The sequence below is a fragment of the Oryzias latipes genome, chromosome 7, assembly GCF_053564925.1.
Source record: "Oryzias latipes strain Hd-rR chromosome 7, Olatipes_Hd-rR_3.1".
Classification (NCBI taxonomy): Eukaryota; Metazoa; Chordata; class Actinopteri; order Beloniformes; family Adrianichthyidae; genus Oryzias; species Oryzias latipes.
In genome coordinates, this window is record NC_136243.1 from 10220477 (window position 1) to 10242882 (window position 22406).

The 22406-nt window shown below is 40.6% G+C and overlaps 2 protein-coding genes across 2 annotated transcripts; both read left to right on the top strand.

The window, feature by feature from the left end:
- Window positions 1-289: 289 nt before the first annotated feature.
- ccn5 (cellular communication network factor 5) lies at window positions 290-12762 on the top strand. Its single transcript, XM_011477614.4, has 5 exons — window positions 290-481; window positions 1039-1255; window positions 6535-6783; window positions 10972-11213; window positions 11484-12762. Exons 1-5 carry the CDS (start codon window positions 419-421, stop codon window positions 11769-11771), a joined length of 1059 nt encoding a protein of 352 aa, XP_011475916.1. The 5' UTR covers window positions 290-418; the 3' UTR covers window positions 11772-12762.
- A 2526-nt stretch (window positions 12763-15288) lies between these two features.
- LOC101166131 (P2Y purinoceptor 1) lies at window positions 15289-18639 on the top strand. Its single transcript, XM_004071007.5, has one exon. The coding sequence runs from the start codon at window positions 16737-16739 to the stop codon at window positions 17790-17792; it is 1056 nt and encodes a 351-aa protein (XP_004071055.2). The 5' UTR covers window positions 15289-16736; the 3' UTR covers window positions 17793-18639.
- The last annotated feature ends 3767 nt before the right edge of the window (window positions 18640-22406 follow it).

Consider the following 22406-nt stretch of genomic DNA (forward strand, 5'->3'; position numbering starts at 1 on the left):
TGACAAGCATATTTTAATTTTTACACATCTGATCAACATTTTTGTTAGAAATGGAAGATAAAATGATTGAAAACACTCATGTTTACTGTATAAAACTGAAAGTCCTGGCTGTTATTTAATTTGGAGAAAATGTGGCTAACGTATTTTTCATGTTTAGCTGAGCAAACACAGCGTGCCACAAGCCTGGAAAAGTCAGGCAGGAGGGGAAAAAGAGGGGGCGGAGGTGTGCGTGTTTGGAAGTGGAAATGGGCAGCAGGGAGGAGGAATGTGAAACATTTCTGATGCTGCTCCAGAGGCTGTTTACACGGCAGTCAGCCTGTGACATCAGAGTCCAGACTTTATAAATGTCAGCGGGCAAACACTGGTCACACCGTTATTCAGGTTCCAGGCAGAGCCAGCGCCGCCACCAACAAGCCCCATGGATCGACTGCTGTGTGACTGTGTGACGGCTGTGGCTGTGCTGCTGTGTGTGGCCACACAGGTGAGGCCTGCTCCACTCATATACAATGCTTTGTTCTGACTGAGTTGATAATCTATAAACGTAGTTTCAGTTAAATCCTGTTAAAGCAGCTCGTCCTTTGCACATCTGTCAGTTGTTATTCACGTTTATGTGTCTTGGAGGGCAAACTCTAACTACTGGGTTGGATTCAAACGAAGATAAACTCAGTGCCGGCTCCTGAGTGAGTCATGCATCCATTTTGAACAACCTGTTATTGTCAGACAGCAAAGCTGATCCAGCATGCGTTTTTGCAGCATGCCGCAAGCCCTTATAGACAACTGCTTGAGTGTTTTCCTGAGAATTTTGCTCTGTTGAGTATTTCAGGAATTCTCCTGGGGTAATGAGGGACTGGGCCTGTCCAGACATTTTGGGTTCTTCACTGATTGGTTAGCAGCATCAGCGGTTTGGCCTGAGTCTCGCTGGATGATGCAACTTCAGAGAACACCAATGTTTGACTTTCTGTTTTACATTCAAAATTCAATCATCTAGTAAAATCTGCTTCTTTTTGTTTTTGCTTTCTGGTGCCTTTTCCCCTCCAGGTTTTTTGTCAGCTGTGTGACAGGTCCTGCTTTTGCCCCGCACCTGCCCCAGAATGCCCTGCAGGAGTTCCACTCGTGCTGGACGGCTGCGGGTGCTGCAAGGTGTGTGCACGTCAGCAGGGAGAGCCTTGCACTGGGATGCTGCCCTGTGACGGCCAGAAAGGACTCCAGTGCGACTACAGCGCCAGTCTCCCCGGTGACCCTGGAGAGTGTGTCGGTGAGTGCCTCCTCCAACAAACAAACAGGCTGGCTTATGTTTGGACAGAGAGGGGACCACACTAAAAGTGGGTGATAAAACCAGAGTTTATATATACACTCCAACACAAACACACATACATGCACACACCCTCACAAACACACACACACATGCATTTCACAAGGATGTGGGACCATCTGTCCCCTACCCCATCCCTGGTAGGGGGTACTGGACCCTTGGCAACAGCGGCCGTGTTCACTGCGTGCTGGCTTCCTGGGCCCGGCAGCCCTCTCTCCATGCAGGGAGAGGGATCCCTGAGCTTTCTGGCAAGGCCAAGAGCCGGGGATCACATCACATCTGAGCCGGGGGTGTCTGTGTCCCTGTGGTGTGGGTTCTGGTCTTTACCCTTGAGTGGTGGGCCTCGCCAAATTTCCAACTGTGGGCGAGCCTGGTCGGGCCATGTTTACAACACTTCTTGTGGACCCCCTCTTCGCCTGGGTGTCTTCCTCCTGGGCGGGGACGGCTGGCCCCTGCCTTGCTCCTTCCTGGACCAACCGTGGGCCATGTGGGTGGATGCCTGGAGCGTGGGGCGGGTCTCCCTAGGGGGGTGCTGGCTCATACCTGGGGTTGAGGCTGGGGGATGCCCAGAACTGCTGGGTGGTGGTGGGGTGCTCGTCTGGGGCTGTGGGCGCTCTTCTGGGGCGGGGTCCTGTGTTGGGCCCTTCCGACGTGGCAGGGGGGCTGCTCTCCTGGTTGGGCTGGTGCTGCACTCTTTGTCCCCCCATGCCTCCCTGCTCTCTGGCTCTGGGGGCCCCCGTGGCGGTCCTGCTGGCCCTGGTCTGTGTGGCGGATGTGATCACCCAGGGGGCGGGTGTTCTCTATCTGCTGCTGTGCGGGTTTGGGGGGTTCTAGCTGCCACAGCTGCTGCAGCGGGGATCTTGGTGTGGGGATGACTGGGCATTCTCCCTCCTTCTTTTCCATCATCCATTTTAAAAGAACATAAACACTCACTTGAGCACAGGTGTTAGCTCAACTTTGCACTAATATTTTGCGTGATTGAATGAAATATTTCACACTAGTTGGTCTGAAGGCATAAGTGTTCGTGTGTGATCAATGTTTATATTGTGTACATGTTGACATGTGAACATTTTTGGAGCAAACAGGTATGTTTATATCATTTGAGTGTGTGTGGACAGGCCTTGCCCAAATAGACCTGTATTACATCTGAACCTCACCGTAATGAGTATAACCATCCAGACACATGTATATGAAGACTCTCATTCATCCAGGTTGAAGAAAAATGGTTCAGAGCACTGTCTAGTGGTTCTAGATGACCCAACTCCCAACGTTAATGTAGGTTTAGGAGCTGTCATCTGGACTTAGTTTTTAAAGTTAGAAGACATTTCACTTCTTATCCAAGAGGCTTTGTCAATTCTGAATTAGCTGGTAAATTGTTGTAAGTGATGAAGTCAATGCTGCTGACAATGGGTCTCAGTGGTATTCCTTCCTTGTGGATTTTTGGGAGGCCATAGATGCAGGGAATGGTATTACCCGGGTACAGTCTGTAATATAGTGGCTTGTCGATTTCTTGATCTCTCTCCAGTCTTTCACTCCACTCATTTAAGGACAGTGAAGTCCGAATTCTAGCCATGGAGAAAGGATGGTTTGAGGGATGAGTGAAAGAAGCCGTCTTTGTCAAGAAGGATAAACCTTCTCTTAATAAGAATGGTGGTCTCAGGTTTATTCTTCCATCCATCTACGGCAGTATTCTGAAACCCAAACCAGTTTCACCCGGGTCGTTAACAGTTGAAAGAGATGACCAGTTTAGGGAGGGAGTCACTGGCTCCCCAACCCCCAGCTGAGTACAAAGGACTCTTAACGACCCAAAACCATGTAGGCTAAGTTGACAAAACCATCCAGTTTCAGGTCTGACTCCTCCCCCATGAGCGCATGTGTACCAGCTCTTTTATTATCACCCTCCTATCCCCCCCCCTCTCTAACATCCCTCTCTCTTCTTCCCTCCTTTCCTTTTCCGTCCAGTCCAACACAAAAGATTCTCAAATACGATTAAAATGAATAACGTTTGGCCTCAATTACAAAAGCAGTTTATTCAAACATACCACTGGTTTGTCAGAAGATCAAAGTCAAGTCAAAGTCAAAGTCGGCTTTATTGTCAAATGTACTGCATCCATAAAGACATACAGCACAGATGAAATTGCTTTCCTCTCACCCCACAGTGCAAGCAGCATATAAAAAATAAATAAATAAACGACTTAAAAAATAGATAAAAAGACAGCAATAATAAGAAGAATAACAGTAGTCTAAACAGTGCAGAGAGCAATGAGATGGTTAAAGTGGCAGTTTAAAGTGACAACAGTGCTGAGAACAGTAAGTGGATGAGTTAGTGATGGCAGTCTTTGGTGAAAGTGGTCATCTGAACTGTTGTGAAAGTTTTCAGTGTGGGCTTGTAGGACGGAGTGGAGGGGCCAGAGGGGGGAGGGCAGGGAGAGAGTTGAGTGTCCTTATCGCCTGATGGAAGAAACTGTCTTTTAGTCTGCTGGTTCTGGCCTGCAGACTTTGCAGCCTCCTCCCTGATGGCAGCAGGTTGAAGTGTCTCTGGGATGGGTGTGAGGGGTCCCCTGAAATCCTGATGGCTTTGCAGGTGAGGCGGGAGCGGTAAATGTCCGAGAGGCCTGTAAGAGGGACACCAACAATCTTCTCAGCTGTTCTCACAATGTGCTGCAGAGTCTTCCGGAAGGACGCGTTGCAGGCTCCGTACCACACGGTGATGCAGCTGGTCAGGATGCTCTCGATGGCCCCCCTGTAGAAGGTCTGCATGATGGGGGGAGGAGCTCTGGCCCTCTTCAGTTTGCGGAGGAAGTACAGGCGTTGTTGGGCTTTCTTGGCGAGTGATGCAGTGGTTTGGTTCCAAGACAGGTCTTCGGAGATGTGCACCCCCAGGAACTTGGTGCAGCTCACCTTTTCCACAGCAGCACCATTGACGATCAGTGGAGCATGCTGGGTGGGAGTTCTCCGGAAGTCCACAACCATCTCCTTTGTCTTCTCCACATTCAGGTGGAGATTATTGTCTTTGCACCACAGAGCCAGCCTGCTCACCTCCCTCCTGTAGGGGGTCTCATCGTTGTTGTTGATGAGACCCACCATAACCCCTGTTGTTAAAGTAAAATGTGTCCAACATAAGAGGCCTTCAGCTCTCATCTGTTTGCCCAGCTGTTGGACAGGACAAGTTTAAATAAATAAATAAATAAATGAAATAAAAATAAAACCAGAACCACACTACAGGGATCTAGCAGACGTCCTTACAATTTCAGTTTGTAGTTATAGGGCGGCTGTTGACTAATTTCTCCTAATTCTGCACCTTAAGTTTGACAGAATACAGAGACATCATGCAGAAATCATATTTAGGATTCATTATCCTCCAACAACAACAACTACCTATCCATTGGCAGGGACTGAAGCTCCTGTGTCCTCACCTCTTTCCATGACCTTCCTCTGCTCTTTTTCCCTGTCACTGAAGCTGGAAACACACAACAGAGCTGGAAGAAAAGCTGAAAGCTCACACTAACTGACTGGTTTTAACTGGTTTTTGGGTAACTAATATGAAGTCACATTTAAGGTTTAAAACTGAATCGCATGGTACACCACTGAACTGAATCGTGGGGAAAGTGAATTGTTGCATCTCTTCTGCACACCAGTATGTTTACATTGAAAGTGTCAACACACATATGCAAAGTGAATGTAGGAGTTCCTTTTTTTATTATATCACACCAGGTTTATTATAAACCAAATGAAATGTTTTTTCCTTTTTGCTACTTGCTTTTAAGCAAAAAAAATAAAAAAAAGATTTTTCCTATTTTTTTATCATTTGTTGTTGTTTTGTAAAACCGTTTTGTTAAAATTTAGGTTTAAACCAGAGGGAAACTAAATCGTTGCATCCCTAGTGACCATCCTCTAAAAGACTATGGATTGTTAACTTCATCATATTCAAAACCAGATAAAATTGGTCAAACCCAATAAACTCTTAGATTACTTGTTTCCACTTGACTAAGGTTAGTTTTTTTTCAAATAAAATAAAACTTTATTGATTTTTTTTCACTGCTTTACCTTTCCAGCTATTCACCATCATTGCTTTAACCCTTGTGCTATCTTAGATGACCCCACCCTTACATTGACATGTTCTTCCTGCCATGACAAAGGTGGATAAAGGTGGAAATATTTCATGTAATCCATGGACACCAGTGAAGATCACAAATCATTGAAGAAAAAGGTTCAGAGCACTGTCTAGTGGGTCTAGATGACCCAACTCCCAATGTTAAAGTGCCGAGGATAGCACATTACCCTAATTAGCTTTTTACTTAGAAAATTGTGCTTGCGTTCGTTACTTTATACAGCTCAACAACAATCATATTTCATTGAAAACCAGAAAATCTTTTGATTACCTGCAAATTGGATTGTAAAATCCAGCCATCCCAGATTCAAGCAAACAACTGCAAACTGACTAAAAGGCTTTAAAAGCAGTAAATCTACTATTGGTTTGTGCTGAAACGGTTGGAGCCTGACTGTTGTTGGAAAATGCCCAGAAAGGAAACTGTGGAGCCCAGACTTCCATGTTTACCAGTCATTCAAAAGTATATGCCCCCATCCGTACATAATTTTGAGTTTAAATAGAATAGAATAGAATAGAATAGAATAGAATAGAATAATCCCAAAGAGTAGCCAAAATTGGTTTCAGTACAATGCAAACAAGATCAGGCAGACAATTGAAATACACACATAGAGGTCAAGGCTGTCTGGAAGAGGAATGCTGAGGTCAAAAGTGGAAGAGTGTCATCCTCCAGCTGTGGATATGTTTTGGTGGAGCCAAGGACAGCACTGTTGGCTCAGGGGAGTCGGCCTTAGATACAATTTTTTCTGGCACCAGCAGTTGTTTTGTCCTGCTAAATACGAAATAACGGTACATTGAAAAATTAAACCAGGTTAGTTGTGATAAAAAATGACAATGCAGAGACAAACAATGTTGTATGAATCAGTCTATGTTTATTTAGTCAATGGGAAGTGTGTTAAAAATCTGTGGTTAATTGGTGAACTGCACCTGGCCCCAGTTGGTTAAATTTTATACAAACTTCTGAGAGGATGATAAAAAGTTCTAGCTTAATGCAAATTATGCCCTAAACTGTAGAAAAATCTAGCAAAAAAGGTAAAAGTGTCCTTTTCAACTTAAGTCAGTTTATGCTGGTATGACTGAAGAAAAGTGAAATTTTTCTGACTCTGCCCTACAGGTCAGGATGACCTTAGCTGTGAGGTCAATGGCGTTTCCTACCAAGATGGCCAGTCCTTTAAGCCCTCCTGTGACACGTACTGCCACTGCAGAGGTGGAGGGGTCGTCTGTGTACCAGCCTGTCCACTGAACACTCGTCTTCCCACTCCGGACTGCCCGAATCCACAGCACGTCCGGCTGCCTGGGAAGTGCTGCAAGGAGTGGGTGTGTGAAAACCTGGAGAACACAGTCATTCAGGATGCTATTAACGGTAAGAACTACAGATGAACAAGTAGATACAGTAAGTTTTTACCATATCCATCGGTAAAGCACATTTTCCTTTAATGCTATGTTCACACTGGACTTAGAAAGGTGTGTTCAAGCGGCCACTTGCAATGAAAAATCAATGTAAACTATTAATGGCTTGCATTTTCAAAACTCCCACATTCGTGTGTCGCTTCGCAAGTTTTTAAGTCGTTTTTTGGTCTCTACGTACAAGAAACTGCTATTGAACACGTGTTGAAACCATTTGAACTTTAGACCAATCAGGGACTCTGATTTGGAAGTGACATGGGTAGCGTTCTTTTCAATTCACGGAAGTGCCAACAGGTTGAAAAGGGATCCTGGAGGAGAAATGAATGACTACGGTTTGTGCCCGGCTGGAATTATAAAAAACCAGGTCTGTCATGTATCGTAATAGAGCTGTGAAAGAAAAATCCAGTAATATTCGCCAGATTTTCACCACTTCGACATTTCACACCAAGCCTCTTTCAACTACTTTTTTCACATGCTGGAAGACATTTATAAAGAAAATAAAGCTTAAAATTGCATTTCTGTGTATTTTTTAATTAAATCATAGAGAATCAGGAGCAGAGAAAAATGTAGTTTGAAAACAAGCATATTTGTGACTTAGAAAGTACACTTGGCAGGCCACAAGCTCTCAGCAATGGTGATAGGAAGAGGGGGCGGGGTTGAGGTGAAGCGAGGGGAATTTCTAACTATGTCCTAGAAAACTGCACAGGCTTTTTGATTTTGGCCAAATACTGCATAATGCAAAAGACCACCGGGATCAAAAGATGATCAGAGTGGGACTTTTAAAGTGCATTCATGTGTGGCACCCAAGTTTGGCAAACAATTAGTAAAAACCATTAAGGGCATAGATTAAAACTCTAAAATCTCTTGTTTTCTTTACATCTATGACATGCCAGACACCAAATCTCACAAGATGATCAGTTGCTGTTTTTTAAACATGAAGACCATTATAACTTTAGTTTCATTGTTTATTTTAATTGTAGTACTTTTACACTTTGGAAGGATGAGGCTCCACCTGCTTTCAACCTTGATGTTGAGCTGAGAACTAAACTCTCCTTGAATAAGAGAATGTGTATGTGTGTTTTCTAAAATGTTAAAACATTCCTGAACACTTTATGTTAGAATCAGGGCTGGGAATTTACAACAGCAGAAATGCCAGATGTAGTTCTATATATTGTTACAAGGAATTTCTCTGCAATGATCAAATAGTTAACTCGTAACATAATCCCTTCACCACTTTTATGAGATCTGTCACTGCCGATCATGTCTGGGAGTTCCTTCCGCAGCTTTTTGGCATTAACTGTGGGTGTGAGTGGCTAGCAAGAGGAAAACTCCCAAAGTTCAAATATGAGGCAGTTTTTTTGGGTCAAAATATACTTTATTTGTTCTTTGTTGTGAAGCCTCCCAGTCTCATGAAAAAAAAGTAATAATTCTCTGCGTGGAGATCACGTTAGCATGCTCTGTTAAAAGGAGTGTGAGCATGTCGGAGAAATGAAGACCATCCTAAAATACCTGGATACACAAACAGCATCTAAGTCAAACATAGAAGGAAAGAATGCAAAGTAACATTTGGTATATAAACTGTTTACTGTTGTGTCTGAGCAACTGAGACTGTTATGACTCCTGCTTTGTATAAATCTTTTTAGGGTTTTTATGGGCACATAAATACAGGGCAAGAGCTTGTGGGTGAGATCTCAGAGAGAAAAAAATCTATTAGAAGATACATTAAAAATAGACAAAGAGGCAGGCAAAAGCTTTCTTGTGTATGGGGAGGGGTTGGATGAGAACAAGACATACTACTACTTCTACTACTACTACTATAGTACTTTTGAATCAAGGCGTGTCTATCTCCTGGAAAATACCTAAACCACATGTTTTTCTGAAAGTCACAGTTAGTGGCTTCACCACAACCGCAGCTGAATTTAGGAAAAAAGCATTATGGGACTAGAACAAACGTTATACACAAATTTTTAGCACTTTTAGTCAGACATTTCTGTTACAAGGCATTACATCAAGCACTTATTTCTACTACAACAGTACAAATGGATTCTTTGACTGTGAGGTTTTTCCCTGTGCACTTTAGCCGTCGGACTGGCTGTAAATGTGAAAATCAATAATAATAATAATACTTTTTTTTTTTTACTTCAAGCGCCTTTCAGGTCACCCAAGGTTGCTGTACAAGGTTAAAAATAAGAATAACATAATAAAACATTAACAAAAAATTAACAGAGTAAAACATGAATAAACATAAAGATAAACATCAATAAGACATAAAAATATGATAGAAAAACAACAGACAAATGAAGTTGTGTTAACGGAATGGATTAACTGACTGTCTGAAGAGATGAGATGAGGTGGGACATGGAGTTGGAGAGAGGAAGAGGAGCGGAGAGATTGGGAGGGAATGGAAATGTGAAGAAGATCAGAAATGTAGAGTGGAGCCAGGTTATGGAGTGCTCCAAAAGAAAAATTTGAAACAGCTCAAAACCAAAGACCCGTCGGCTGAAACCCTCGATGGACATCTGTGCACAACGGCGAATAACAACCACAAGAAACACATTCATGACATATCACGCATGTATCATGAAAGACCGAAATTTCATACATGGACAATGCACAAAATGTACGTGGTGGCTGTGCGACACGGCTTTAAGACCCGAGCTTGTTTGAAATGCCTTTCTTATTTCGTAGTCACAGGGCTCCAGTTAACCTTTGTGCTATCTTAGATGACCCCACCCTTACATTGACGTGTTCTCCCTACCATGACAAAGGTGGATAAAGGTGGAAAGATTTCATGTAATCCATGGACACCAGTGAAGATCACAAATCATTGAAGAGAAAAGGTTCAGAGCACTGTCTAGTGGGTCTAGATGACCCAACTCCCAACGTTAAAGTGCCTAGGATAGCACAAGGGTTACGCAGAATTTACTACTGTGGTACTGTGACCTAAAATGTGACGTCCACATATACAGTATATCCATAAACAAATTCCTTCAAAGATTTAACTGGATGTCAAAAACTGTCCAAGGAAATGTGCAAATGACTTTAATTTGAATAAAAATGTCAAGCATTTTTCAAATATTTAACAAAACATGTCCTGTTAAAATAACCCTACCTTCATAGTTAATTGTTGTGAGTTAAAAAAAAATGTCAGAGAACAAGGGAAAAAAAAAGAATTTCAGAATCGAAACGTTCAGCTGAACATGAAACTTAAAACTTCTGCCTGGCAACAGTTTGTCATTACCAAGCTAAAGGGTCACTTAGAACAGCGTGAAAATTAGAAAAATCCCCCGATGGAACTAAACTCAGCAGAAGAGGGCAAAGAGGAAATGGAAGAAATGAGGGTGTGTTTTACAGATGAAAAGCAGCGACTGCAGGTCATGGAGACAGTGAGCAAACCTCAGAATGAGAATCAGAGGCTAAATATAAAGATTAAATGGGAAAAAGAAGGAGCAAAAATAAGGAAGAGAATAACAAAGAGGCTGGAATAAAAGCTAATCATTGCAGAGTCAGAAGTAAGACTGAATTGAAAAGAAGATGGAGGAGCAAGATCTGCAAGAACTCATAGAGAAAACAGCGAAAAAAGAGGCAAATAAAATGAAGCAGAAGCAGACATAAATTCAGAACAAGATTGAAGAACTACAAAGAGATCTGCAAGAAAACGTAGAAAAAAATAACAAAGAAAAGAAACAAGAAAGAAGAGAAAGGAAACACAGTTAGAGGGTCTTTGAAAAAAAAAAGTTCTGCATCTAGAGGTGAAGCCATGCTCGCTATGTTTCCTCTTTCAAGAGAGGAAGAACAGTTAATTTAAATGATGTCAGAGATTAAGCAACAAACTGGGCAGGAAATTAAAATGGTAAAGTTTTCATTTTCATCGTATGCATGCAGGGGATGCCAGATGCTTTGGCTTCCCACAGCCACAAATAAAACTGAAAAGATAAAAAATCTAGGAAGTAAAATGGGGTTTTCTACATTTTAAGAAATGAATTTCAGCCTGGGTGGTTGTGCGAGCATTAAGGTTTTCTCTGGATTTTTGAATTGTGAGGTTCAGCATTGTGTAGTGCTGTACCTGCATTTTGTTGTGGTCATAAGTCTGCATATCCTGGAAGAAATTATGAGCTTTTTTCATGTTCTGATTTTTATCTAGCTATGAGAACAGACAGGTTGTGGCCATCCTTGCCCAGGAATCGCCCTCTGAACCAGCTCAGCCCACCCGGCCCTTCCTGCGTGGAGCAGAGCACCCGGTGGAGCGCCTGCTCACGAAGCTGTGGGGCGGGGGTCTCCACTCGAGTCTCCAACCAGAATTCTGCCTGCAAGCTGCAAATGGAAAGTAGGCTTTGTAAAGTGAGGCCCTGCAACGACGTGCGGTCTGCTCCAGGAAAACCGTTGGTGAGCCACAATAGCACTCTGTTCCCACAAGTGCTCACTTCCTGTGCAGCATGAGCTCACGCTTTACCAGTGTGTAACACTAACTAACTAACTATCCTAGCATGAATTTTCTGCAATGTGAATACTGTAAAGGATTGATCTGCTAGTCTGTTTGTACCCTTATCCAGTGCAGCGCTATAGTTACAGCAGGAATTTACTGTGCTTGACTGTGTTCATGCTCAGGTTAAAAAGGTCATGTGACGTAAGCGTCTGCGCTGTCTTTGTTCTCAGTGGGGGCAGCAGGGGCGGTGCAAGGCCAGCTACAAGTCACCAGGCCCCATCAGGCTCGTTCATCAGGGCTGCTACAGCGCTCGGACCTACCGGCTGAGGTACTGCGGGCAGTGCTCCAACTCCCGCTGCTGTACGCCGCACCAAACCTCCACTGCTCAGGTGACCTTCCGCTGTCGCACGGGCAGGCCGCTGCAGCGAGCCGTCATGATGATCCACTCCTGCGTCTGCCATGAAAACTGTCCCTCCACTCGGTTCACTAATCCAGCTCTGTGGAGGTACCGGCCCTGATCCAACTGGGCCCCAGGAGCACCAACTCAGTGAGTTAGAGAAACTGAGGGGAAGATTTAAGAACATTTTAGAAAGATTTAATCCATTTTGGATTCAGAAAATGACAAATGTTGGGAACCTCTGGAAGAACGACAAGCTTGGAGGAATGTTGAACTATGTTGAACTCTGCACAGACATCTTTCATTCTGCTTCTCTGAAAACAGCCATGTACAAGCTTCTCTTCATCTCTGAATGACAGGACAAAAAAAAATCAGTCTTCATTAACAGAATAAAGTTTGGGGGTAAAAACCTGGAACAAAGAAGTAAATATATAAATGCAAACATATATGCTTCTCTTTCGGCTTTTCCCATCAGGGGATCGCTACAGCGAACGAGTCGCATGGTAAACTTGGCAATGTTTTACGCCGGATGCCCCTCCTGACGAAACCCTCTCAAAGCAACCGGGCTTGGGACCGGCACAGAAGTAGAGAAGGGAACAGGGAGCAGCCTGGATTTGAACCTGGGTTTCACGGACGGAAGGCGCCGCAAACCAGCACAAATAGAAATAAATAAAATATGACTTCAGTACATTTACCAGCACACATGAAAGGGTGCTCCAATTTAGCTTTTATTTTTTTCACGTAACAGATTTAAATCAACATTTAATTAAAAAAAGGAAAGTATAAAATGTGATTCTAAAATATAATGTTTGTTTTGAGAAAATGGGTTTTCCAAAATCAATATGATCTTAATTTATTGAAAATGTCTAATAAGTCAATTTATCATAAGATGTCTTTTGCCACATCTTCTTGTTGTTTTTATTATATTCTGATGATGAAGGACAGACATGAAGAAATTTAGGATAAAAATTGGGTTTCTGAGTATTGTGATTCAGGGGCATACGTTGATTCAATCCAATCCACTTTATTTATAGAGCACATTAACTAAACAAAAAGTTTCCAAAATGCTGTTCAGTGACTAAAATTAGAAAAAAATCATTTAAAAATAAAAACAGGCAAACTACAACAATAAAAACATAAAGTCCTGTTTGACATAGAAAATACACTCGGTGGGCCACAACCCCCCTGCTCTACTCTATTCTGATGTGTCCACTTTTAGATGACTAGATCCGTGAATGTCTTTGTTTTCCTAGTCTGAGCTGGAATCTGAATCTAAACTGTGCAGCTGGATAGCTCCAATAATGCTCATTTTTGCTGCACTGTTAATGTAAGGTGGGGGGTGTGAGGGGCTGTAAAATAGCAGTAGAGCACATAAACAGAGAGCTCTCAGCAACATGGTGGAGATTAGGGATTAAGTTCTAAAATTCCCAGAATTTTTTAATTCGCTATTCTGACAGAAGAAAAGATCTCCTATAATAAGAACGATTGATGTTGTTCATTAGGTATAAAAGTGTTCTGGTGGGTCTTTTAGAACGTGTTATTGACGTCTAGTGTCTGAACAGAATTTCACTTTGACTGTACAACATTGGTTAACCATCCATGCCTATTGCTGACTGTTGTCACATGGCAGTAACAATATTGTAAGTGTATGTTGATAATGTATTAGTTTATTTTGTTTGAAAACATAGACTCTGAATAACTGTTTGCATATGCAGAAAGGTTAGGCACTTGTTCTGTATAACTGAAGGTTTGTGTGAGTAAAACTTTTGTAAATTAGGGAAAGGGGGGCAGTTGATGTACTAACAAGATGCACCGAGGTTATCTTATCCACAATAGTAAAAATACTGCACCCAATCTGCATTTTACCAACATGGGTGCAACATGGGTGTTCCTGACAGAAAACACAAATAGTATTGAGGAGTTGCAATAGCTCGATGTAATATACATAATGTGTTTTATCAAACATGAGACAGTGTCGCTGTTTCATCTTTTTCACATGTCTGAAAATGGGTGGTCATTGTTGCTAGGAGGGGGTATGCACAACAAAAAAGCGACCACCCCGACTCACATTCACAGAGGACGCTACATGTGTCTTCCTCCTGTCTTTCTAAACTCTCTGATTAAATGACAATCCATATGGTGATTAGACGTGTTATCCATGGTGCTATCATTCCTGGTTGATAACCTACAAAAGAAACAAAATGCAATAAGTGCCATTTCTTTGTAAATGCTCCTAATTTTGCAGTTTTCACCAGGCCTTAGGTCAACTAGGGCAGATTAACATCAGTGCGTGCATAGAGGGAAGTGAATTGACTAAATGTTGTTCAGATGAACATTGAGAATGTCTAAATATGTTCAGCTAACTGTTTGAATTTGCAATTTAATCTTGTTGCACTTAACTCTTACTTGTGTGTTTTTTTAGAAAGCATTTCTAAAATGTTTTATTGACATTTTTCTACCAGTTTTATGCATTTTAAATGACTTAGATGTTTTTTAACTTGGAGTGAATTTTGTCTTGTTGTTCATCGTGTATATACTGTAGTGTTTTGTGTTTCTCTGCCTTTTTTATATAGACTTTCACAACATGCATTTTATGTGATATGTGAAAAAGAAAGGAGGTTTGTTACAATATCTTCTTTCCCTTGCTGTTGTCTGTACTGGAGTCCACCGCTCTGCTTATGAAGTTTTACGTTCAACCACAACACAGTTTTGACATGGCCTTAACAGTGTTGGAAGTTATTCATTTTAAACATGATAAATGACAGTAACATATTACTTTTTGAAGAAATAAAGTAAAATCAGGTACTCCCAGGGATTTCTTAAAAACTGTGTTATACTCAGTACATGTTTTGTACCATATCTGTCCTAAAAATATTATTTTAAAGCATCATAATACATTAACAGATGACTAAAAGCATAAATTGTAGTCAATAGTCAAACTTCTTTTTTGGCATTTATTTTAACCCTTGTGCTATCCCTAGGGTCAAGATGACCATTGACATGTTCTCCCTACCATGACAAAGGTGAATAAAGGTGGAAAGATTTCATGTAATCCATGGACACCAGTGAAGATCACAAATCATTGAAGATAAAAGGTTCAGAGCACTGTCTAGTGGGTCTAGATGACCCAACTCCCAATGTTAAAGTGCCTAGGATAGCACAAGGGTTAAATCAAGTTACTGAGCCAAGTTTTCTATGACCTAAACACTTTACTTTTAATTTTGAGTTGCTATTACATGTGTCTAGACCTGTTTTTCCACAGAACCAGCAGCAGTCTGTTCTGTTGCTGTAGACAACGTGGAGTCCTTTCAACCTGCTTTTACTTAGTCGCATGTTTTTTTTTTTTGTCTTTCTAAGGCAACATATGCCTCTAGTTATGTGTTTGGCCTTAATATCTAATAATCAACATTACCTTCTTTTAAGGTAGCCTATATTATTGAATGTATGACTGTAGCTGAGGGTTTCTCCTCTCAGTGTGCCTCCAGCACTTTCACTTTGCAGAAAAGAAAGTTTATTTAGAGACGATTCTTTAAGGGGCTATATCATGTAATTCTTAAGCCTTCCAGAGTTAGGTATATATATATATATATATATATATATATATATATATATATATATATATATATATATATATATATATATATGTTTAACACATTAGCTTTGGCATACTAAAGAAGGATTTTTGTTAATGTACATGTATGTATACAATGACCTATCAAACTGAGGATAATTAGACATATTAATAAATATTGCTTGAGAGGGAGTGGAAGGAAGCGAACCTATATAATCCCACCCCGTTATACCGTAACAATTTTATTACATGATTTATCATTATCCGGTTTCTAGCTTTTATCAGACAGAATTAAGAATTATTAGGTATCAATAAAGCACATGACAAAGATGAATTACTTAATTATTATGTAAAAATAACTATTTTAGAAATCAACATGGGAAATGCAGATCAGTTATTTAAGATATATGCAGATTATTTTACTTATAAAAGTCATTAATATGATTACAAAATAATACTATATCAGTAAAATTGACATGACACTGTTTCAAAAATCTTCAAAGCAATAAATGCTCAAGTATCAAAGTTAAAATATGTGCAAAATTAAATTAGGAAAAATCATGAATCAATTTTTCAATTTTTGGAGCAAGTGAAGTAATATCATTAGAAATCAATCAATTTAACCATTTTCAATAATTGATTAAGCATTTTCTTTTTAATTAATTTTTTCTTTCTTTTTATAATGAGGTGTGAAATAAAATAAGATAAAAAAGGGTCCATATTCTGTCGAATGACCAAGGTTGGTATTCCATCTTATGCTGTTTAACAGCTGTTCTTCTGGGTTTAAACAGAGTTTATAGTTCACTTCGATGTTATGTCGGCAGAAATTAGATTATTCTTTGAAGTGTAAGGCTTTCTCTCTGTCTTTTCACCGGATCTTTTCTCTGCAAAGAAACTTTCCAAGGATGTTTTATTTTTTGGTGAACTTTGCCAGCCTGGTGGAATCCATTTAGCAGTTAGAATTTAATCTATCAACCATAAAAGCCGCTTTGAAAAGTTGATCTATGACGACACGTGACCATAAAGGGTACATTATGCCCATCAAAGTTTAAGAGAGTCATAGAAAGCTGTGGCAGTGAGAATCTGGTAGTTTTTCAAAAAGAAAAATGGCTCAGAACAAGATTATAAATCAATTATGAATAAATAACTATAACATAAATAATAATAATAAATATATTTTTAAATTAATCATAAATGTAAAATGGGATTTTTTGTATGGCTCAGTATTAAGTGACCCACTGACCTGTACCATTTCATGCCTGAGGGTTTGGGACCTGTGACATATATGATAGTCACAAACTCGCTTTCACAAACTTGAATCACAGAGAAAAATTTGTTGATGAACCGTTTGGTCAAAACAATTAAGAAAATCAACCTTTAAGTTTAATTTAACTATTTTTCTTTTTTCTAGACGTCACATTTCTTCACAGCACTTTATCTTTCCCATGTGATGATGTGTACCAGCAGTACTTCCTGAAAACCAGTCAGCTTGAATCAGGAAGTCTCTGAGACAACATGTGGTTTAGCTGTGCTTCTGTCAGGGGAAGAAGAGTTGCGGGCACGGAGCGAGGAGCACCTTTGTCAACTACTGCTCAAACCAGAATGGACAAGCCTTGCAAAAGCATCAACTTGAACTTTGAAAAGCAGTTCCTGCCTCCTGTCTACATCTGCGTGTTCATTGTTGGGCTGCTTGCTAACATCTGGGCACTGGAGTGTTTGCTGCACAACTGGAAGAAAATTGGATGTGTCAACGTCTTTGTTCTGAACCTGGGACTTGCTGACATTCTTTACCTGCTCACTCTTCCTTTTCTGATGGTGTACTACATCAAAGGTTGCTGGATGTTTGGACAAATTCACTGCAAGATTACAAGGTTCTTTTTCAGTGTGAACTTGTACTGCAGCATTGCATTCCTCACCTGTATTAGTGTGTACAGGTACCTGGCCATCGTTCATCCGATGAGAGTGCATGGAAGAATGACTGTGACTCGTTCAGCAGTGATCTCAGCTCTGGTTTGGATATTGGCCATTTTACAAAGTCTTCCAGATGTCTTCTTCCTCAAAACTGATGATGACAATTCTGGCTGTTTTGACACCACCACCAATGATTATGTTGAAAATTATTTAATGTACAGTCTCGGGTGGACCCTCTCTGGCTTTGTTATCCCAACTTTCATCACACTGGGCTGTTACGGACACATCATTGTTGTTCTCTGCCTCAAAAATAACGTGGATAAAGGGTTAAAGGAACGAACCCTGAAACTGATGATCGTCTTGATTGTTCTCTTTTCTGTTTGCTACATTCCTTATCATGTATTCAAGAATTTAAACCTCTGGTCAAGAGTTCTGCAAAAACAAGACAAATGCTACGAATGGTTCAATGGGATCTACATTGGACATCAGATCGGTCGTGGTATGGCTTGTCTGAACAGTGCTCTAAATCCACTGGTTTATCTCTTCGTCAGTGAGGACATAGCTATTAAGATCAGAAACCTGCACAACGGACTTCGCCGAATTTCCAACTTTTGGTTCACCAACAGTCAAAACTACCCTCTGTCCATCGAAAGCATTTGACTGTTTTGTTTGTTTTATTTCTTTAGACCAAAAACCTGTTATTGGGAACAATCCTAAAGAATTTTTTGCCTTCACTTTGGAGTTTATCAAAGGTTAAATGCTGGATCAAGCTTGCAGTTTGATAAAAATGTAAGCAGAAAAAAAGTTTAATTCTTCACTAACTGTAAAAATGTGTGTTCATAAAATGACTCAGGAATTCAAACTAGTCTCAGTGATTTTAATGTCAAGCTTGATATAAACAGGTTCTTACTGTAAGGTTTACAAAACAGAATACAAAAAGATAAGAGACAATGCAAGTATGCGGACGAACTGGTCAGATGATGATAGGTCCTACATTTACATGTACAGTTTTTATCTCATGGTTTCAATGGGACGTATAAAAGACTGGCTTGTTTAGCCTATTTTTAGCGGAAAGCAAGTGTATGTTAGAAAAGGGTCTCTAAACTACCTTGTGAAAATACAACAATGAGGTAAAACTCTTAGGTCATATAGTCATTGGTCAGAGAGAGAGAGAGAGAGATCAGCATTTCAGACATTAAACAAAATAACTTTGACTGTTAGTCTTAGTTTTAAATCAGTGAAAGATGTAAATATCCACACACACACACACACACACGCACACCCACACACACACACACACACACACACACACACACACACACACACACACACATATATATATATATATGTATGTTGTTATCTAATTTATCTAAAATGTTATATCCTAACTTATTTGTTCATGGGTAAGCCTTTGCTCTGCAATAAATATGTTCCAACACTGACATCTAGAGGACATCCAACCAAATGTTCAAAGTGTTGAAATAAACCCTTCCATCTTTATTTAAAACTTGTCCACTCATGCTGTTTGTTTTATTAAGAGATCATGTCCAGTGACATTAACTTCATGAGAGAAGAAATGTTCTCTTATTCTCTTCATTTTTTTATCCTGGATTAACCTGACAAATACTCAACAACAACATTCTTAATATTTTTTAACCCTTGCAACAGACTGGTGACCTGTTTAAGGGGTATTCCAAATTTGCCCAACAGGAGCTGGGATAGGCTCCAGCAACCTGTATCCCAAAAGGGATACAGAAGGGTGTGCAAGGAAACTGTTAGTACTGTTCAAGTGATAAGTGTATGCTCTTTGCACCCTTGTTACGTGCTCTTTATGTGAATCCTGACTGTTCGAAATTTGGAGTTCAGACTGTCAGAGTGTAGTTTTATTGTGGGCTCTTGGGTATCACCTGTACATCACTTGCACAAAGTATTTGCATTTATCCCTGCATCATAAGTGCGTGTAACTTACATCATACTTACAAAAACTTCACCATATACACTGAAAAAGTTTTCTGTCAAAGTTGTTGGAGGTAGGTAACAGAAGCCTGAAAGGTTCTGGTTTGCCTGGATTGAGACCAGCTGGTGAAACAGTTTGTAATGCGGAGTAAGATGGGGTCTGGGTATCTGCAGTGTGTTCCCACTAAAATTCCAACCTGGTGGTTCTCAAGTTGTGTGGATTAAGGGAGGGAAATCTGGGGGTTGATAAACCTTCAGTCATCCAGCTGTGAAGGCCTGGTGTCCCACGCAGGAGGTTGAGGGGACAGAAACTATAAAAACCAGTGACAGCAAAAGTGTAATTCATAGTGGCCATGGTGATCTAGGTCAGGGGTCGGGAACCTATGGCTCCCGAGCCATATATGGCTCTTTTGATGGTCACATGTGGCTCGCAGACAAATCTTTAATTTTACTTTTTTTCATTAGACCAGTCCTTTTCGGGCGCGATGCGATGCCAGAGGCGCGCAGTAGTAGCGGTGCTTGGAGAAAAAACTATCAGTTTACTATTATCTATTTCACAGAGTTTGTACCACCCGGAAACCTGTGAATTGCCGTGCCTAAAACTGCACGCTCTCGTCTCTGAGAAAGAGCGTGCAGTTGCGGGGACGGGATGTGTGAGGAAGAAAGCAGAGGGTGGGGGTGAGGGGTTGCGGGGACAGACTGCAGGTGAATCGCGCAGGGATTGTAAAAACGTAAAACCCAATGCCCGTCACTCACTGCAGTGTGTGAGTGTGTGTTTGGCTCCATGTCTGCATGTGAGCAGTCTTTGTCACATCTACAGAACATTCAGACCTACGATCACGTTTAAAGTCTCAACGCCTGCATGAAGCAGAAACTCACCACGTATCAACCAGACTAGACCATCAACAAAACTACCACGAGAAATACTCATCATTTATTAGCAACAGCATAACAATGTTATAAAAAAGAATCCACAGACTTATTGTACTTTAAAAATGTTGAAATTATATCAAATGCACACATTCACTTGTATATTTAGTTTTAAAAATATTGTCGCGGACTGAGTTTAACTTGGCTGTCGGGCTGCGTTAAAAGTTTTGGGGTTCATTGAAGGCATCAAGCAGAGATCTGATTGGCTCTCAGTTCTGTCGCTCAGCCTGTTGTTAGGTAATTTGGACCAATGGGGTTCAGCTATGGGCCGAATAAGGAAAATGGGAGGGCTGGGGCGGGAGCAGGTGAATATAAAGTTGGGAGAAGCGCTCTCTCTCGTCTCGGCAGGAGAGATTCAGGAGTTGATGAATTAGTTGTATGGCGTTTGTTGCGGTCTACAGTAACCAGAATAAAGAACTTTAAAAGAGGTTAAGTCTCCGTGCATCAGTGTGGGAAAGAGACACAACATTATTGTATGGCTCTTTCGAAATTACATTTAAAAATATTTGGCGTTTATGGCTCTCTCGGCCAAAAAGGTTCCCGACCCCTGATCTAGGTCATAGTGACTTTAACACCTTTTGCCAAATGTTGGTGATGGATTAACTGTAGCTGTAAAAGAAGAGTAATATTATTATAACAATAATTACTTGTTTTTTTAATAAAGAATAATTTTTAATTAAATAATATTACTTTTCAAAAAGTGCAAGGAATAACAGTTATATATTACTTTTTTAGAATAGGGAGCCCAAGACTGCCCTAATTGTTCAAGACTTTAGAGATGACAGCTTGTAAAGAGATGGGTCAGTTTTATTTTGGGTGAATACAATCACTGCAGCCTCCTTTGCTCTGCCTTACCTTACCATTTTCTTTACATGAATTATTATCCGGTTCATAACTTCTAATCAGAATTACTACTTTTTTGCAGTAATGCTGTGATATTTGAAGTCACTTAAAACTTAAGACATTGATCGCTACCAGAGCTGCAGACAGGCGTCCACTCATTGACGGAAAAAAATGATCATCACCTTAAGAGTGTTTCACAAAAACCTTTACTCACTACAAAATCTGTGCAAATATTAACACAAAAGTTAACATTAGTTCTAAAAATGTGCAGAACAACAGCATCTTCATAAGAAAGCACATTATACACACATATTCTTACTTCCATTGACCTTGTCTGAAGCTGTGCAAGGAGTTCCACTGTCAATTATTTCATGTCAAATCAAAAAACCTCATAGAGCATGACTCACACTGACATTTTTACACTGATGGGATGTTTTCTTTCCCTATGTGAGTTATCAATTGATAAGGCAGAAAAGAAATGACCAAAGACTTTAGCTTTCAGTACAGGCTTTAATCTGCAAGTAATACTGTGATCTATTTGTCATGTGCGGGGGGGGGGGGGGGGGGGGGGGGGGGGTCGAGAGCTGGTAGGACCCCGAACGCAGAGGCGGAGGCACACGGTTCAAGGACAAGGGGGTTTAATAACAAAAACAAACAAAAGGCGCTGCCAAGCAGGATTACAAAACAAAAACAAAACTTACTGTGGCGTGGCTAGAAACATGGAAATTGGGCGTGGCTAGAAACATGGAGACATGAACACCATGACAAGGGTAATGGACCAGCACAGGAGGAAGGCAAAGACAAGACTTAAATACAGACAGGGCAGACAAGACACAGGTGGACACGATCAGGGCTGATGGGGACCAAAGGAAGTAAAACTCAAGAAACAAGACAAGACAGGACTTTTCAAAATAAAACAGGAAACAGAAAACAAGACAGAACAAGAACTAAGACGAAAAACAAGACACAACAAACTCAAACCATGACACTATTGACTGATTAGGCTCAAAGCTATAAATATGATGGGGGGACATTTACTTGAAGACACACTGTAAAGATAGATAGATAGATAGATAGATAGATAGATAGATAGATAGATAGATAGATAGATAGATAGATAGATAGATAGATAGATAGATAGATAGATAGATAGATAGATAGATAGATAGATAGATAGATAGATAGATAGATAGATAGATAGATAGATAGATAGATAGATAGATAGATAGAAACTTTATTAATCTCCCAAAGGAGAAATTCAGGTGTCCGGTAGCAAAACACACAACCACACACAACAAACAACAGTAAAAAGACAGTTCACAAAATAACATCAGTTCATATCAGGCAGGTTCATTAAACAGCCTAATAGCTGTAGGGACAAATGAGTTCTTAAAGCGCTCTGTCCTGCAGCGCAGTGAAAGGAGTCTATTACTCCGTGTGCTCCTCTGACCTGACATCGTGTTGTGCAAAGTATGTCTGGGATTGTACAGGATGCTCTGAGTCAAAGCCCTCATTCTCTTCTGCAGCACAGATCCCAGAGAGTCC

Bases quoted from the DNA above. Each gene is read 5' to 3' on its own strand.
- LOC101166131 (XM_004071007.5), top strand. From the start codon at position 16,737: ATGTGGTTTAGCTGTGCTTCTGTCAGGGGAAGAAGAGTTGCGGGCACG.
- ccn5 (XM_011477614.4), top strand. From the start codon at position 419: ATGGATCGACTGCTGTGTGACTGTGTGACGGCTGTGGCTGTGCTGCTG. The intron at 482-1,038 runs GTGAGGCCTGCT...TTTCCCCTCCAG, and splicing joins TGCTGTGTGTGGCCACACAG to GTTTTTTGTCAGCTGTGTGA. The intron at 11,214-11,483 runs GTGAGCCACAAT...CTTTGTTCTCAG, and splicing joins CTGCTCCAGGAAAACCGTTG to TGGGGGCAGCAGGGGCGGTG.